The sequence below is a fragment of the Haliaeetus albicilla genome, chromosome Z, assembly GCF_947461875.1.
Source record: "Haliaeetus albicilla chromosome Z, bHalAlb1.1, whole genome shotgun sequence".
Taxonomy (NCBI): Eukaryota; Metazoa; Chordata; class Aves; order Accipitriformes; family Accipitridae; genus Haliaeetus; species Haliaeetus albicilla.
Window position 1 is genome coordinate 27,534,791 of NC_091516.1, and position 18,846 is coordinate 27,553,636.

At 43.7% G+C, this 18,846-nt stretch overlaps 1 protein-coding gene across 3 annotated transcripts; it reads left to right on the forward strand.

Annotated features, from left to right (window-relative positions):
- The first annotated feature begins 311 nt into the window (after positions 1–311).
- ZFAND5 (zinc finger AN1-type containing 5) lies at positions 312–18,169 on the forward strand. 3 transcript variants are annotated; one of them, XM_069777160.1, is made up of 6 exons: positions 312–558; positions 4,154–4,311; positions 4,743–4,854; positions 5,266–5,363; positions 16,141–16,266; positions 16,517–18,169. In XM_069777160.1, the coding sequence occupies exons 2-6, from the start codon at positions 4,161–4,163 to the stop codon at positions 16,663–16,665; spliced, it is 636 nt and encodes a 211-aa protein (XP_069633261.1). In that variant the 5' UTR covers positions 312–558; positions 4,154–4,160; the 3' UTR covers positions 16,666–18,169. The 3 variants fall into 3 exon arrangements, with proteins under 3 accessions (XP_069633261.1, XP_069633263.1, XP_069633260.1); XM_069777162.1 differs by lacking the exon at positions 312–558 and adding an exon at positions 2,139–2,161; XM_069777159.1 differs by lacking the exon at positions 312–558 and adding an exon at positions 2,339–2,440.
- The last annotated feature ends 677 nt before the right edge of the window (positions 18,170–18,846 follow it).

An 18,846-nucleotide genomic window follows, 5' to 3' on the forward strand; every position in this document is an offset into this window, starting at 1 on the left:
CTCCTTACCGCCCTCCCGCGGCAGACGGCGCTCTGTGACGTCGCCTGGAACGGCGTCCGCCCCCGCCCCCGCGGGGGGCGGCGGCGGCGGCACCGGGGGCTGGCTGGCGGCGCGCGCGCGCCCGCCCCGCCTCCTGCGCGCCTTCCCCCGCCCCCCCGCAGCTCCGCACCGCCCCCGGGCGCCAGCGCGCATGTCCCAGCGGCCCGCGGCGGCCGGGAGGAGGCGGAGGCGGAGCCGGCGGGCGGGCACGGCTCCCTCCTCCTCCTCCTCCTCCTCCTCCTCCTCCTCCTCTTCTTCTTCCCCCTCCCCGCCTCCCTCCCTCCTGCGCCTTCCCGCCGCCCGCCCCCCGCGCACGGCGCGTCTCGCCTCGCGCCGCCGCCGCTGCCGATACGGCCGCCGCTGCTGCTGCGGGAACAAAGGAGGGAAGCGGCGGCGGCGGTGCCGCCAGCTCCGCGCCCCGCGCCCCCCCGCCCGCCGCTCTCCCGGCAGCCGTCCGGCGCCACCCGCGGCGCCTTCTCGGACACCCGCCGCGGGGTTTCTGGCCCCCACTGGGAACGGGTAGGTGCGGGCGCGGGGCGGGGCTGGGCTCGGCTCCCCAGGGCCTTCAGGGCTGTGAGGGGTGCCCGGCACTCGCGGCGGGCGGCCCCTGCGCGTCTCCCGGCGGTTCTCCTCCCGCCCGGACCCCGGCGCGGGGGGAGGCCGCGGGCCGGGCCGGCGCGGGGCAGCGCCGGCGGCGAGACAATAAGGTTTCCCTGGCCGGCAGCTGCGGGGCGGTGGGGGCAGGCGGCGGCGCGGGGCCTGGCGGCGGCCGGGCGGCCGTGACTCAGGGGTTTGCGAGGAGCGGCCGGGCCCCGCCGCCCCGGTTGGGCAGCCCGGCCCGCCGTCGCTGTTCCTCTGCCCGGCAGCCTCCGGGTCTTTTGTGTTCCCGTGTCCTCGGCGGAGGAGGCGGGGGGGGGGGGGGTAATGAAGACGTACGGCGCTGCGGGCGTTTGGCAGCGGCTCCCCTTTTGTCTGACTCACCCAGCCGGGCTTCACCCTCCTCGGGAAGCGCCCGGTGTCGGTCCCCCTTCTCCGTACCGACTCCTCCTGCCCCGCTTCCCCCCCAGCGCGGCCGTGCAAGGGCGAGCGGCCTGGGCAGCCTCGGTGAACCCCCCCTTTTGTTTCGTTTGTACGTTTCCCTTGTTCAACTGGGGTGCCTCTTCGAGAGGAGGATGTTAGTGAGTAAGTATTTTAGGTCCGCAAGCCGACCGCTGATGCAGTCCCCGGGTTTTTCGTTGGATTTCGGTGCACGCCGGGGTCTTCGCGTCCGCCGTCACGCTGAAGCGTGGGATCGCCCGGCGGGAGGGAGCGGGGCTGCGCCCGCCTCTGCTGGGACGGGCCGGCCGTCGCTTCGGGGGCAGGAGAGCGGCTTGGTGCGAGGCCTGGGTCGCTGACGAGATTCACGCTCCCGCCCCGAGTTCGGCTGGTGAGGGCGAGGGTGAGCGGCGTGCGCTGCTGCTGGAGTTAACAGGCCGAATGAAAGGGCTCCTTTTTGTGTCGGGGGGGTCCCGGGGCTGAGGACGAGCATCCCTGGGGGTAAAGACCTGCTCCTGCTGGTGGCAGAACCGAGACCTTTTTTTATGATCTGGGTTTTTTTCTTCTCCCGCCCCCCCGCCCCAAGAGGAATAGTTGGGTTTAACCGCCCACCCCCGCGGTTGTGGGGTGCCTTTGTGAAACGGTGGCCGCCCGCTCGGCCCCCGATCACGCCCAGCCGCCCTCCGTGCGAGCTGGCGGCGAAAATGGCTGTTGGAGACGACGGGCTGGTGATGCTGCGTTTTCCGCACTGAACTTCGGCATCCGCACTCCCCCGCCGCGGGAAGGAAGGGGTAATCGGATTTCGCCTCGGCGGGTGGCGCGGCAGCCGGCGGCCTGCGGGGGATCGATATAAATAGGGGCTGGGTTGAGAAGGCCGGCGGAGGCGGCCGGGCGCCCCGGCCCTGCGGCCCCGTCACGTCGCAGCCACCTGACAGGCGGAAGCGCGGGCGCTCGGCCACGTGACCCGCGGCGGCGGGCGGGCGGGCCTGGCCCGGGGGGGGCGCGGCGCTCCTCCGGGAGAGCGGGGCCGAGGCGGGGAAGAAAGGTTTAGCTGCCCGCCGGTAGTACGCCGAGGGGGAGAGCCGCGGTGAGTGCGTGGCAGCCGGTCTCCAGCTGGCGGTGGGCGCTCGTAGAGGAGGCGCGGGTGACGGGCGGGGCACCTTCCAGAGCCCGGAGAAGCACGGGCTTCTTACGCGTGGCATGACAGCGACGGGACCTTTCGGTTAGGGGCGCGCGTTCCCAGGGGTGGAAGAACGTGTTGGCGAAGGAGCTGCGGAGACTCCGGTGTGCGGTAGGTCCGCACCAGCACTAGCACCTAAAGCTGGATGTGGCGAAGCGGGGTTGGGAGTGGAGCGAGGCGATCGGGGTCGGTGGCGGCACTGCGTTTGGTAGCACTTCGAGCTTACCTGCTTGATAAAAGGGCAGAAGTACAGCCTTTGTTTGTATCGTATAGACATAGGCCTGCGATACGGACGACAGGATTTTTTTAGATTTCTCTAGGTGGGTCACGGTTTCTTCTGCTCCCTTGACTAGTGCGGATGGCTGTAAAACTCTTGCCAGAATAAGTGCAAAGCTGTTTCATGGTCCTGAAAGGAAACTCCTTATACCTGGAAGGTATTATAAAGGCATAAGTAACACAACTACTTACACCTGGAAAATGAGGTCCCAGCAGGCAAGCAGATGAATTTTGCTTGTTTGTTTTCTCCTGCCCTTGCTTTACTTTGATCCCAGAAGTTTAGTTTAACTAGACAGAGGCAGCTGTCAGTTGTAGTTGTCGTACTAGTGGAACGTAAGTTTACTACTTGCAGTGTGGGGTGTCTTAATTAAAAGAAGTGTATCTCTGTATGCTGTCATGAATTCGCTCTTGGCCTTTTTGGCTTCTCACAAGCATCAGCAGTCAAATATCTCTTATTGTGACTGAATAGGACGACAGCAGTCTAGAGATTACACTAAAATGTCTCCAGGTGCTGTGTATAGTGCTTCTACTAAATTCAAATCTGGGAGGACAGTGCAATATTCTTACGTGTCCTCAATTTGTAGCAGATGGCTTGATTACTGTGTTCCAGTTTTATTGCCCTTGGGAGTCAAGGATTTTGTTGCTGTTCAGTTTTTCTACTAACCTTGCTTTTCAGAGCTTAATCAGCAGTGAAGGTGAAGTATTTTTATTCCCAGCTTCTGCAGTTCATGCCAGAGAGTTAGCATTGTCTGCCTTGAGGAAGCTCACAAGTCTTGCTATAACTTTGTTAAGACAAAGGATTTAACTGGCTGTTGGTTTGTTTTTTTTAATGAAATGTGTAGCTTGTGTAATAGAACATATTCAACAGTTTAAAGCTGTTAATTTTATTTCCCTTGGAAGCGTTAGACCTGGTCTAAACTTACTTCAGAAATGCTACATAGATTCTTGGTTGAAGGGCCCGTTGTACACATGTTGTTGCCAGTTAGTACTCAGTATCAGGTTTCGTACACCACTTAAGTGGTATTCATGGCCTTGTTTTGGAAACTCCTTTTAAAGATAGGAATACAGACTTTAAATGGCTGCTGCCAATACTTCAGGGATTTTTATTGTTCTGTTTGACAAATGTATTGCGAGAGTAGGAACTGCTAATAGTGGAATGAACATAAAAATGATGCAAGATCAACGTTACTGAAAAAGTGGGGCTCTTCTGCTGAAGTGGGGAAAAAATAAGCCATGTTATTTGCCAGAACTGTTCAGTAGATATGAGCTCGGTCTTGCTTATTCTGCGTATCCCTGTTAATGCTCAGAGGTTGGTAATAAAGGGCCTTTTTGGCTGTCAAATTGAATTTGGTCATAACCTGCACGTGCAGCTCAGTGCCCAACAAGTATTTTATTTCTCAGTATTAGTGTGATGCCACTTTTTCTTCTCTTAAAGGTTCATAACGATGTTACTTAGCAATACAATTGCAGTATTGAATAGTATATTAACATCCATATAACCCTCTTTAAGAATGCTGATATCACTTTTGGGGGGTAGGGTGAGCAGACGTACTTTAATTCTGTAACACTAATTGATTTTGGTGACATGCCAGCTCCTAATGCAGTTCTTGGTTTTATTTACAGCATCGAGATGACTCAGGAGACAAACCAGACCCCAGGGCCCATGCTGTGTAGTACAGGATGTGGATTTTATGGAAATCCTAGGACAAATGGGATGTGTTCTGTTTGCTACAAAGAGCATCTTCAGCGACAGCAGAATAGTGGTAGAATCAGCCCAATGGGTAAGGGTGTGTGGTTTGTTTTTGTTTTTTTTACTTCTTGTGAAATAGAACATATAGAAGATGATGAGGAATCCCAGAACATTTTTCAGGATAACTTCTGAAAGCTGTGTACTAAACCAGTGAATATCAAAGAGAATACTATCTTAAATTGCAGTAAAGAGAAAAATATGTTTCTGTTCAATGTGTTCTGGTCTGCTTGGCATTCAGCCATAACTTGCTTTCCCACTTAGCCTCCTCTGTTAGCATATTCTTACACAATCTCTGTATTTTGGTTGTTAACAGTATAGCCTGTCCTTAAGTAAGAAGTAATATGCAGTAGCAGTTAAGATTGTATGCAGACAGTTCATAACTGTGTGTACGAGACTGTTTGTTTGACTAACATATATTCTACAATTTGTTCATAACTAACTTGTCAAATTCTCGTTATATAGGAACAGCCAGTGGTTCAAACAGTCCTACCTCAGACTCTGCATCTGTACAGAGATCAGACACTAGCTTAAACAACTGTGAAGGTGCTGCTGGCAGCACCTCTGAAAAATCAAGGTAAGATGAAGGTATTACTTTGAGGTTTGAGTGAGCTGTGGGTGTGCAGCGAGTTGAAGGCCTGTAGCAATCCTGCAGTGAGTTTCTGCAGAGGAAGAAAGGACAGTCTACCTGACAGGGCTTTATGAATCTCTGTAAATGAGAACTGATTAAAATATTTGGTGTTGGACTGCTACATCTAAAAGGATGGGTTTGATTTATCCGTAGAAATATTTGCTACAGGTTTGCCTGTTTTCTTCTAGGGAAACTAAAATAGAGTAAAAAATGTGTTTTGAAGATAGTAGAGGCAGAGGTCAGGAATGTGTATCAGTAGTAATTGAACAGGTAGTTTACTAATGGGTCTGGACAGTTTAAGCATTTATTATGAATGCAAAACTAACATAAATTATATGTTTCACTGTACCTAAACAGAAATGTGCCTGTTGCCGCTTTGCCTGTAACACAGCAAATGACAGAAATGAGCATTTCAAGAGAGGAAAAAGTAACACCGAAAACAGAGACTGAGCCAGGTATGTTTGCAGAATAATGCTGGGTACAACTGCTTACTAACGGAAGCTGATGGTTTGTTTACTTTCTAAGTAGGCATCTCCTGTTGTGGTGATGGTCTTGAACTGTTAAGATGATTGTTAAGGATGCTTTTTGAGTACTCTGCTCATCAGAATCATGAAAAAGAACTAGTGCCACAACAGAGTTTTAAGATGCGTGTTCAATGTTAGTAAAAAAAAAAAGACACCCGTGAGGGTGGTTTTGGCTCCCAAACCTTCATTTTTAAAAGTAAGGCACTCTAAAATTGCATTTGGGCAAGGTGTTCGGTTCTTAAGTCAAAATGTTGAGTTTTCTGTGTGTTATCTAGCAGAATAATTCCTGCTGAGTCATGGCAGTCAAAATGGCTTGTTGCATTTGGAGAATGGAGTTAATAAATTCCACTCTACAGAGGAGTGAGGCTGTGGAGGAAGGGGATAGGTGGTTTAAAAATACTAACAAAAGCTGTTTAGGGTTCCTGACTAATTAAGTAATCAGTAGATATAACCAAAGCATTGTTCTGCGGACCTAGGATGCTTGTAGCCTTAATTGGTGGGTGTGAATTGTCAATTTAAAAGTTTTGTTCTTGTACTGGAAGGCTGTAGTTGTAGTAGTTAAACTTTAAAGTATAAACTCTTTCTTGGACAGAGGCAGGGAGGGCAGCTTTCTTACCTACAACTAGTGAGTGAATTCATACCAATTTGTTCAAATGGAATCTTAACACTCTTGTTCTGTACTTATACATATCCACGCTTTTTGTATTTAACAGTTCTGAAACAGTCTTAAAACACTAAAAGCTGATGTTTAGTAGGTAGTCTGTTCACTCAAGCTGAAGATAAAATTAATTTTAGTTTTGAAGTCGGTGAGATGAAAATTGCAGCAGATGCTACTAAGCACTGTACAAAAGTGATTTTTATCTAGATATGTCTTTGCCAGCAAAGACTGCTATAACACCTGATATTTAATTGCTTAGTATTTGTACAGAGGATTTTACCATTTGCAGTAAGTCATGCTAAGTCAAGATTCTGTGACATGAACTGAAGTACAATTATACTGTATATTGGGTTTTTCATTATGTATAGACTGAGAGGAGATTTTTGCAAGTGTTAACTTCCTGTAACTGATGTAATCTGAAGAGGCTTTCTATATGTAACTGAGAAATGATTTAGACTTGCAACAATATTTATAAACCATCTTGCCTTGTTATGAATTACTACCTGAAATGTGGCAAGCAGGAAAGAAGCATACATAAAATGGTAGCAGTGGTGCAGTAATAGGTGACTTTACTCTTGCTAGAACTGCCAGTAGTAATTTGTCATTTTGCCAGGTGTAAAGGACAATCTTCAGTTATTGTTGATATATTTATTACCTGTTTTTCAGGTACTGTGGGTCAACTGTACGATGCGTAGTGTCACACAGCACTCTTGATTAGAATAGGGGGAAAAATCCAAAAGCAGTTCAAGATACTTCTGTATTGTTGTAAATAATCTCGCAGGTTGAAACCAGTAAAAGCTGTCACAAGCTTGTGTCGACATCACTGGAAAAACTACCAGAGTACTTAAATGTGTCTTGAAAAGACCTGTGGAACAAAACTGCCTTCCTGAGTACATACCTGTAAATTTGAGACAGCCTCAGCTGCTGTAACACCCGAGTTCCCAAATGGTGTTACTGTTTGGCACAGATGTAGACAGCATGGAATAGTGTCCTTATATACTGTTCTTAGGGTGTGTCACACATTTAAAATACACAAAATGTTGGGTGTATTCAGTGGTACATTGATCTCTGTCTTGCAGGCAGGAGAAGCTGGCCTAGACATTTTATAGAAATCCCTGTCATGTGTGGACTAGTTGCATTTTTCTTCCCTTCCTTTTTCCAACAGCATCCAGTATGTGTTGGTCTCCCCTCTCAAGGAGGAACTGAAACAATGGTAAATTCACATAGCCTCATAACAACAAAGCTGATACTTTCTATGAGGTGTAATTCTCTAAGGTAATGCCACAGTCATAGAGTTGCTAATGAAAACACAGTCTAGTTGTAAGCATGGTCTGACCCTAGCAACTGAATTTCATAACCATCAGATAGTAAGAGATGATGAACAAACAATGTAGCCTTCAAGCAAAGTAGCTTGCTCTCCTTTTAATGTCTTCAACAGTATGAAGTCACAATCTTTTCTGCCAGATTTTCATTAGCAAATGAAATTTTGGATATTTCCCTTACAAGCTAGAAAGTTAAAAATAGAATTACATCTGATCAGCTGATTGGTTGTTCTTTTTTAGCAGTCTGTAGCATAAAATTATACTTGTTTGCTGTTGGAATTGAAGCAACTGACTTGAGAAGGTGGTGAAGTTGAGAAGAAAGAAACAGTGAAGCTTAACAGGCTTATTTTTCTTTTTGTGTGGTTGGGGTTTTTTTCTTCACAGAGGTTGCAGCCTGGTTTCTCATTCAGAATAAATCCAGTGCTAAGTCAATTAATTGTATCTTAACATTTGAAGGAAGAAAGGCATGATGGATGTAACTGACCTAGTTGGTTGTAATTCGCATGTCTAATGTGCTATGTTTCTTGTAACTTGTAATTTCTTAGTTCAACTTGTTTGTTGCAAATCTATAATTGAATAGTGGCATGTGTTCAGTGCAGTTGTGTGTCTGAACTGCTCCTAAGTCAGGGAAATCTAAAGGCCTTTATGTCCAAACTCAAATTCAGAAGTGGGCACTATTTACAAAATACTCTTTATAGGATTTTGATAAGCTTTTACCCTTACTAAGGATTGACTTCTAATACAGTCTTGACTAAAGTCAGACTATACCCAAAGCATTCCAGAAATATATTCATAGTTGCTTTTTTTGCTGTGCTGAGTTGCAGGAATTAAAAGCAAAACCTGGTGAACTCTTTCCCTTGTGTTATGCTATCAGAGCAATGTATCTACCAAGTCGGTGAGGCATAGTGGAGCCTGCCCTTAAGAAATGTGGCTGGGGGGGTTTAGCAGGTACTCAAATGGAAGTAAAAGATCCTGCCCTGGTTTTGGCTGGGATAGAGTTAAGTTTCTTCTTAGTAGCTGGTACAGTGTGTTTTGAATTTAGTATGAGAATAACATTGCTAACACACTGATGTTTTAGTTGTTGCTAAGTAGTGCTTGTCCTAAGTTCATGATTTCTCAGTTTCCCATGTTCTGACAGCGAGCAGGTGCACAAGAAGCTGGGAGGGAGCTCAGCCAGGAGAGCTGATCAAACTAGCCAAAGGGATATTCCATACCATAGAACATTATGTTCAGTATATAAACTGAGGGGAGTTAGCTGGGAGGGGCAGATCACTGCTGGGGCATCAGTTAGTGGGTGGTGAGCAATTGCATTGTGTGTCACTTTTCTTTTCTTGGGTTTTGTTTTTTCTTTTTTTGTTATATTTGTTATCTTCATCATTATCATCAACAGTATCATCATTATTATTATATTTTATTGTTAGTAGTATTATGTTATTTCAGTTATTAAATTTTTCTTAATCCAGAAGTCTTACTTTTTTACCAGATTCTCCCCCCCATCCCACTGGGAGCAGGGAGGAGTGAGCGAGTGGCTGTGTGGTGCCTAGTTGCTGGCTGGGGTTAAACCACGACAGTCCTTTTTGGTGCCCAATGTGGGGCTGTTAAAAGGTGAGCAAGTCCTGCTGATCACCCCTTGGCTCTCCAGTCAATGAGTGAGCATATGGATGGGAATTGGGGAGTCTCGGTTTGTGCACTGTTGCTGCCGGTGCACCGTTGTGGTAGGGATTGGCACCTGTTGTTCTTCACCCTCAGCAACCCCACAACAGAAGGGTCCTCAGAGAGACCTGTTCAGTTTCCTGTAGACAGCTCTTCAGTTTCTTCCATCTCCAAGGCAGCTATACCAATGGCCCACCAGTACCCTTTTTGGTCCTTGAAATACCCTCTTCTGAGATGGTCTATGCCATGGGTGCATGGAGCCTCTGGGCCAGTCACAGATAAAGGTTCTTCCAGGAAAATTGCTGCTCCAGTCTCCGGTGGGCAGTGTGAGCAGTATGCCAGACAGAGCAGAAAGGTTGATCTTACTCCTGATCCTATGAGAAGGAATTCTAATCCATTTTTACAAAAAGTGAGTGGAGAATCCTATGACCAAGACTAGAGGTGCCCTGCCTCCAGCCAGGTGGAGGAGAGGGACAACCAGGTTTACTGGACTGTATGGATTCGATGGCCCGGCACATCAGACCCACAGGAGGAGCATAAGGCTCTAGTGGACACCGGACAGTGTACCGTAATGCCATCGAGCTATAAAGGTGCAGAACCCATCTGTATTTCTGGTGTGACAGGAGGATCCCAACAGCTAACTGTGTTGGAGGCTGAAATAAGCCTAACTGGGAATGAGTGGCAGAAACACCCTATTCTTGACCAAGTGGGGTCAGAGTTATGTCATTTATCTCAACCCTTTGTGGCCATGACAGGTCTGTACAAGAAAGAGAATTGAGTTGCATAGTAACAACTAGAAAACCTGTTTTGAAAACAAATACAGTTAAACAATCATATTGTTTCAAGTTACAGCATATTTTTAGTATTTTCTTGTGCTTTTGTAGGTCATTACCTTGCTGAATGATGAGCCTCCAGTCAGGTCTGTCAGTGTTTACAGACATAATTAGTATCAGCATGTATGTATCAGAGGCTTGGGGTTGGGGTTTTTTTTTTTTCAGTTGTTGTTTCAGGGGTTGGGGTTTTTTTAAACCCAGTAATAGATCTGGTTTAGGGCATAGTGGGATTAGCTATCATTTTGTGAAGCCACAGGGGCAGAGTAGCACTGCTTATAAAGAAAGTGAACCAGAAATTGAACTGATTATGGTCTTGTGTAAATTGCTTATTTTAAAAATGGCTCTAAGTGGTTACCACATGATATTCCTTAGATCTTGTAATGAGCGCCTTGTTGATCCTGATTTGTTTTCATACATGGCTATAGTATATTAACCATGTTGCTATATGTAGACAATTCCTTTGTGGCTCTTCGTAAAATTGTCTGATACAACAACTCTGTCTTGTGTTGAAAATAATTAGCTCATCTTCATGTTTCCTGTGTCTGCTGTAGCTTCAGTAGATGCCCCGACTGAAACAGTTCTGAAATGGAACAGTAGTCTCTTCTAAGCCCTGAAGCCGTCCACCTTGGGAAATGAGACTGGGGACCCAACTGTTGCTTCTGTGCTTGTTGGTGATAGGATGCTGTTATTATTTTAAGAGCCGTATACCACAGACATCAAGTCTTCATGGTGACTAAATTAAAAGATATTTCTGTGCGATACTGAAATTGTGGTAGCTTTACACTGTATTAATGTAGCAGGAAAGATACTCAATAAGCCTGTTATTTGGGCATGCGGCAGATGAGTTGTATGCTGCAGAACATTTCTGTTCCCTTTCTTTGGCATGAAATTAAACATGATGAAAGCTTATTCTGCAGCCTTTCATCATGGGCACCTTGGTTGGTAGAGCAATTGTAGTTCCTGAAGAATAAAGTATTTATGCTCAGGAAGCTTGATAAAGCATAATAAGTACTGTCCATCTTTTCAGACTAAAATTTTCTATACAAGTTCCATTGTGTTAATATGCAATATAACAATTGCACAACCTCTGTTACAGCTTTCTGCTCCAGTACTGTGGAAGTGCAGTCTAATGTCTTTCTGATAACTTTTGACTATACCTTTTTTCTCTCTTGTTTTATTTTTTCCGGTTCTTCCATGGTGGGAGTTGGAGGTTAGCTTTAACAAGTCAGAATGCTTAAATCAAATTTTTTTTTATGCTTTCAACACTTTGCTCCACTGGTGTGTTTACCACTTACTAGTACCATGACAGTCATGCAGTTTAAGCTGTTGGGATTTTATTTTGGTTAATTTTTGTTTAGTCAGAGAAGCTTCTAAAATCTTACTGGTGTTACTTTGGTAGCCCTTTCTGGTCACTTTTGATATGGGTCGAGTTAAAAAGTAATATTGCTTTATTTTCATCATGTTTTGTTCAGTTGAAACATTGGATTAATTCCTTTCCAGTGTGAACTCTCAGTGGGGAAATACCTACAGTAGGCATGCTCTTTTGCAGCAGCCATACTGATGTATATGGTAAACTACTGCCAGTTTTAAAAGCCCTGTTCTCAGAGTGGTTTTTAATTCGAGTGGTAGTCCCACATAGTCACTGTGGCTTAACACTTCCGGGTCTGAGAAGAGCTTTGTTCTCCAGTTTGTAGGACCTTTCTGTGTATAAGTTGAGTAGCTGTCACGCTGTGACATGTGGCTAACCTCTTATCAGTGGCTTTGCTGTTCCCACATGCCTTTTTTAAAGATGAATCTTACCTTCAGACTACATGTGAAGGGAATTTTCCTGAGTTCATGATGCAATGCCTGTATTTGTGCAGGCTTTTCTCAGGTACCTCTGCAATACTAGGATCATGTTAGTCTTTATCCTAGCAGATTGGTGATAGTCTTCCTTGTGAATGATGGTAATGTGTCTTACAGTGACTACAGATAATTTAAGACTGAAAAAATATTTAATAAAGTTATGCCCAGTTCTGAAAATCTTGTTGCTCCTAATTTTTTTCAGCCTTGTAATAGGAGACCTGGTCTGGTAAAATTCAAGTGAAGTAAATGTGATTGGGTAACCTCTTGAGCCAAAGGTTGGGAAGGGAAATGACCAAGGTGATAGAGAGGGGTACATGCCAACAGGAACTCTATTAAAGTGATAAAACCTATTTTAGTGGTGAGGGGTTTGCTTCATCTGAACACTGTTACTGAGGAAGCAGGTGTACAGGTACCAGTAATGACAACTTTCCAACTTTCAGCATTTTTTCAGTTATTCCATGGTGATCATACAGCAATCATTTAGAGCGCTTTGCCTGATGATTAACACTGTGCGATTTCTGGCATAAAATGAATTTAATATATTGAGGTCTGGAATTGCACTTCCCTGGTTGGATTTGACTTCTGTGCTAAAGGAAGCCTTTTGTGACAAGCAGTTGTCAGGATAGTATCTGATGAATTTATATTGGCTCCTGATGTCATGGTAGAAAAACTACCGTTTACAGTATTTTTTCATCTGGGCCACAGGTTGAAAAAGGATTTTTATTCAGAGCTTTTAAGTAAGGGGCAGGGTAGGCAGCTTTGCCTCTCTCCTAGCCACTACTCAGAAGCACATTTATGAAGGTTTAACATGATAAAAACTCACCATCAGGCTTAAGTCTGCTGGTGTAAAAGAATAGGAGAATCCTTTATTCAGGTAGAGTAATAAATTGAACATTTTAATTTGGATTTAGGGGGCTGTGTCCTATCTTGTCTTGTGACCTTTTAGTGCCCATTACTGTATGTTGTGTGCTGCTTTTCCTTCTTGGAATGTGTTTTAGCTGTGGCGGAATGATCCTGTTCAGCAGACCTTTCAGGACATATGCTGCTACAGTTTCTTCATGCGAAGGAGGAAATACACCTGTAGTAGTTGGTAACATATTCCCTTCCATGCATTTGTTCTCAGTGTCTGTTTTGCGGTAGAGTGATCTACTAGGCTCTTTGCCTTGGTGATTCTTGGGAAGTTGCTGTTTCCAGTTTTACTTCCTTGTTGGCATGTTAGGCTGTGATAAAGGTTGCTCTTCCTCTTGTTTTTATTTTCTCTTAGTGCATGTTGTATGTTACTTTAATTATTTAGGTCACTGTTGATTTGCCCCTTCTTCTGTGTTTTCTTTTGCATCTGATTGAAACAGCATGCCTGCTCCCAGGGCTCATATTTACAAGTTTGTTCTGATGCAGATGAAGCTTCCCCCTGGCTAGCTATACACCAAATTGCAAAGTGTGTGAGCATTCTGGTTGTTCTTTTTCATCTGCCATGACAATTAGTATTTCATTTTTAAACAAATGAACAATATAGCAAATCTAAAGGGAGTTTGACGGTGCTTTTTGGGAGGTGTTTGGTTTTTTGTTTGGGTTTTTTTTAAGGCCATAGCTGATGGCTGTTATCCAAGGTGCATAGTAGCCAACAGGTTTACACTGTTCTTGATACCGCTGGGTTTTAACCTGGTTTTTTTGGTCACAGGTTCTCAAATAGATTAACTGATACTGAATACCACTTCCTTGGGATTTAAAGACACGTTCAGAGGATCATATCTGTTCATCTAGAAAATGTTAATCATGAAGACAAAGAAATTGTTTTCCAAAAAAACAAAAGCAGCAGCAGAAATTACTCTGAAAAGTACCAATAGCAATAATGATTGTAGTGCTAGTGCTGTAATAGTTTTCTTACCCTTCAGACTTGGCAAAATAGCACTGACACTGAACTTCCCAAAGTTTTTTAGAAAAAGATCTATGCAAGGTGATAAAAAATAAAGGTAGTAAATGGCTGTAGTTGTTCATTAGGACTGTTGCTATAATGTATAAGTATTAGCAACCATTGTTTTACTGCATTAAATTTTTTGGTGATGAGCACTGAAGGTTCCTTGTTAACCTCCGAGAGCTTGTCACTTTTAAATCTTGTTTAGATTATGGGGTCCTGACTGGGGGCTATCTTGTTGTAGAGTGAATTGTGAGGCTTTCTGGAGTGTTAGCAGTAATAGTGAGCTGGTTTTTAGAATACCTGTGAATGTGGTCATGCAAACACAATTTTAAAAGACAAGTATTAAGAGTGAAGGTAGAAAAAATGCCAACATAACTACTTCTTCATGTCTGGAAAAAATCAGTTTTCACAGGATACAAGACTTGCTGATCCAAAACAATTTCAACTAACAAATACTATTTGTGTGCATAAAGTATATTACAAATAAGTCCTTAAAGCTTATATACTCCATTTATTCTGGAATGTGTTTTCTAGTTTGTTCTATTTTAGAAAAATAGATGTCATCATATAGCTGGGAGTGTTCAGGAAAACTGTACCAGGAGCAGGTGTTAAAGTTGTGTACAAACACACCTCTCAGCTTTCCTCCATTCTGGTTTGGATATAAAGAGGATATTTCAAAGAGTTTGTTTGTTTGGAAAAAAAACCAAACTTTTTTAAACAAAACTAACAGATTCACAAAAGTTCACAAAAGGACAAATTTTTATCCTTCAGAGAACTTAAGTAAAAGGTGACTGAAGTTTGAAGGTGTTCATGACAGAGGCAATTGAAAAATGATTAATTTTGACTATACCTGCTTGAACACTATAGCTGAATAAAGTACAAAAATACAGATATTCAATGTAAATCTGCACTTAGCTCTTTAAAATAGTGAGAGTGTCTGTCATGACCCAGGCTGGAGAGACCAGGGAGGGGTCATGGTGAATTTGGAATTCCATCGGGCTAAACGACACCAAACAATGAGTTAAATGTTTATTTGTGGCGGAAGCAACCTGAACTTGGGAAGTGTAACAGTAGGTGCGGGGATTTCTCACAACAGGAATTGGCATGGAACTGCCTCAGTGACCCGTGTAACCTGCGGTAACCATACACATCAGTTCAGGGAAGACAATAAGGAGATCCCTCCCGCTGGGTCACAAGGTTCAGAGCAGACCCCCTTGCTTTCTAGACTCCTTCTCAGAGAGGAGCCCAGGGGTGGCTGGATCTGCTCTTAGTCCCAGACTTGGCCAGCGGTTGATGTCTAAAGGGATGAGGTGTGGGGGTTATGGAAAAGGAAGAAGAAAGGGAGGACAAGACAGAGACAAAAAGGAAGAGAAAAGAGAAAGATTTCACTGGCCCTGGGTCCAGCGTTGGTCCCACCAGCTGAGGGGTCTGGTTCCAGAGGGCGAATGCACCTGGGGCTTCAGTTTGTGTCCTTTTATCATCTCCTTGCCCCTCGTTCGGGTGGGCACTCAAACTCATTAGCTAATCAGGTGTCATGCATGGTTTGTGAGCCTTCAGGAAATGGGTCCGTGGGCTTGGAGGTTGTTTGGGGAGTAACTTCCCCTTCCCTGCAGGCATGACCATTGTTTGATCTTTGGCCATGCATGGTGAGCTGCCCTGCTCAGCATATCAGAACAGGGAGCTGCGCACCCTCAGGCATGACCTCCCTGTCCTGTTGCTGATGTCCTGTGCTGATCAGCCTCTTTTCACCTGTGGTTCCTTCCTTTCCAGGGTTCTGTCCTTAAGCAGAACTTGCCCCACCACAATGTTTGAGACATGAACTCTTTCAGTTTCTCACAGTGTCGAAAACATGATGTCTCTTTTGAACTGTGTGTGTTTTGTAGCTGTGTTCCGGATCTGTCAAAATTGGTGGCTTTCTAGCTGCTCCTGGTGAACTGGTTTAGGCATTTGACTTCACAAGTGTAGTGGCAGAGTAACCCAGTACTATGATAGTAACGCAGTACTGAACTTCATTTGTTTCTAAAATACATCCCTGTTAGTTATACTCTCTACAGGTATCCCCTCTGTTCAGCAACTTTAGCTGTGACAGTATTGTTATTGGTTTAGATTAAATGTTACTTTGATCATGGGACTTTTTTAAAATAGTAAATGTGTACGTGGAACTTCCGGAGTGCTTTCCAAGCCCATAACACCTGTATATACCTGTATAGGTTTAACAAATAAGTGCCCTATATTTTCTGGCTTGTCAACTGTGAGGAAAAATCTGATTGTCTTGCATAGAGCCAAAAGGGAAGAATAGAATACATAAAAATCCTTGTTCCTGATACACATTTTTGTAGACTAGTCTATGTAGTACTTTAGACAACAAACATCAGAGTTAGTAGGGGAAATTAATCCTTAAGACATACATGCATGCTACTGAATAGCTAATGAAGTCAAGAAAAGGAAATTTAACCTCTATTTCCTTTGCTTGCTTTAACAGTTGTTACTCAACCAAGCCCATCAGTTTCTCAGCCTAGTACTTCGCAGAGTGAAGAGAGAGCTCCTGAACTGCCCAAACCAAAGAAGAACAGATGTTTCATGTGCAGAAAGAAGGTTGGCCTTACAGGTATGAGAACATCTTGACAATTTTTAACAGATCTGTATGATTAGTTGCCTCTCACTAGATTAAACTTGATTACATATCTGTACCATTAAACTTGTTTGCTTCTTCAGAATCCAAACAACTTAGTATGGTTGTTCATTTTTCTTATTCTGTATGTCAGAGTAACAAACATGCCCCCTTTGTAGTGACTAAGCTTAATTTAAAACTTAATTATGAAACTTCCTAGTGATGTTGCTTCTTTTTCTGTATACAGGATTTGACTGCCGATGTGGAAACTTATTTTGTGGACTTCACCGTTACTCTGACAAGCATAACTGCCCATATGATTACAAAGCAGAAGCTGCAGCAAAAATCAGGAAAGAGAATCCAGTTGTGGTGGCGGAAAAAATCCAGAGAATATAAAGTAACCTGCTTGTGAAAAGACTGACTGACTTCTTGGTTTGTTTTTAATATATCCTAGGAAAACATGAAAGAGCAGGTGCATGGCCACTTTCCTTTTTTTCTCCAAAGTTTTACTTTTAGTCTTGTCTGTCTTAATGATACTTCAGAATGTTTGGGTGTTTGTTACAGGCAGAATTGGATAGATACAGCCCTTGAAAATATATATGCCCTCCCCAGAATATAATTGGATGATGAGAAACCTGCACAGGAATATACGTGCGCAGAGGAGAGACTCACTAGTTCACATGTGCCAAACAGATGTATGCTATCTGCACGTTTACAGCAGATCTGCCTTTTGAGATGTGTTTGAGGTATATAATCTTTGGCTAGTGTTATGTGCCTGTTTTGAAGAAGGATACATCAAAAAGGTTGGCAGTCTACTTCTATAATTTAAAATCTCATTCTGATTTTAGTTTCCACACTCCATTGTTTTCCAGCAGAATATAAGCTACATAGAGGGGTCCACCATCCCACTAAGATGAGTATTGGTGCCATATTTAAGAAAGTCACTTATCAATTGCACTGAGAAAAATGGAAAAAATCAGATATGTATGAGAAGCAAACTGTTTTCCAAAAGATTACATTAACTTTAGAATTGTCAAAATAGGTTCCCAAAGGAAATGTCCTGCTGGGAATTTATGAGCTGGCCTGCAACAGAGTTGTCTGCTTTTCCTTGCATAGCTAAAAATGTTGTGTAGCACAATATTGTAAGATTGGCTTATAAAAAAAAAGTTACATATGTTTTTAGACATACCACAGCAGCTCTATCAAGCAACACATGTCTGAGTAAGTTGCTGAAGTATTAGAGCAGTTTATTATTCATATACTACTTACGTTCTGTGTGTTCTGAGTTAAAAAAAAAATTAGGAGTTAATTTTTTCTAGTTTTAAATGTAACAGTTGCACCATTCTGCATGGAAAACCATACCCAATATGGCTGCTGTAGACTTAAGTGGTAGCTGGAACCACTCTTGGAGGGCTGCTTTATCATTTTTAATTGTACTTGGGTGTAGGACTGTAGTGTTCTTGGGTGTATTGCATGGGCTGCATTATCTACAGCATTGTACAATAACAACTCTAGAAAAGGCAGTATACGTCACTGATGCTTGTCTGGTAATATCACTTCTGTGTTATAATGGAAGGGGTTTTTGTGATGTATGAAACTTGTGTTTTTTATATAAACGAGTACAGTTTAGACTAGTGTTGTGATAATGCCTGTTCTCATCTGTAAATAGTTATGTATGTACACAAGGCGCTACTCCTGAACTTCTGATTTCAATTGCAGTGTTGACTTCACTTTTACTTAACTATTAAAAGCATCAGGTTTTTGCTTTTGTTTTTCTGAGTTTTTTAGATATGCAAACATGTACAGATAGTTCATATTTATGTATTGCACATAATCATGCTACTCAGCATCTATGCTGTATTGTATTATGTAAATAATAAAAATCATGTACAGAAGGAAATACTTCCTTTTGTGATAGTTCATTGGTTTTAGTTATTGCTGTAATCAATCAGAAGGTGACCTTGTAGTGGTTAAGGTGCAAAGTTAGTACTAAGTTCTTGTAGATGTTGTCTTTATGTTTAAGCCTGCCTATGTCCTTACTTCTTATTTGGATATACTACTTGATGGCCTGACAAACATGGCCAGCAAACAACAATGTGCCTAAAGGGAGCAAAGGAAAGCATTAGCAATGAACTTCAAAGGTTCTTTTTTTGCCTACAAAACTTAATTCTAGTGGATCTGTTTTAATACACCCTAATAGAGCCAGTATACTGACTACACCATTCTGTCCACATCTTCACCAGCAGACCTGGGCGGAGTTGTTGCCAGGATCAGCATCCAAATACATATGTTAAATATGTGAGATTTATCCTTCCCAGTGAGAAGGACAAAGCACACATCACGTGTTGCTTTGGAGGAAGACATCTTCACTGCTGGATAATGCATAAGAATTGCTCATACCAGAAATGGATACTGTGCATCCCACCAGTCAGCTGATACTCATGTGCTAAGTTACTACTCTAGCCACTGTATATACCTTCAACAAGGGAAGTTAGACATGCTCTGTGACTTCATTTTCCAGGACGAATTTTATGACTTAATCATGGAACTGTTTTAAAGCACTGAAATCATCATTTT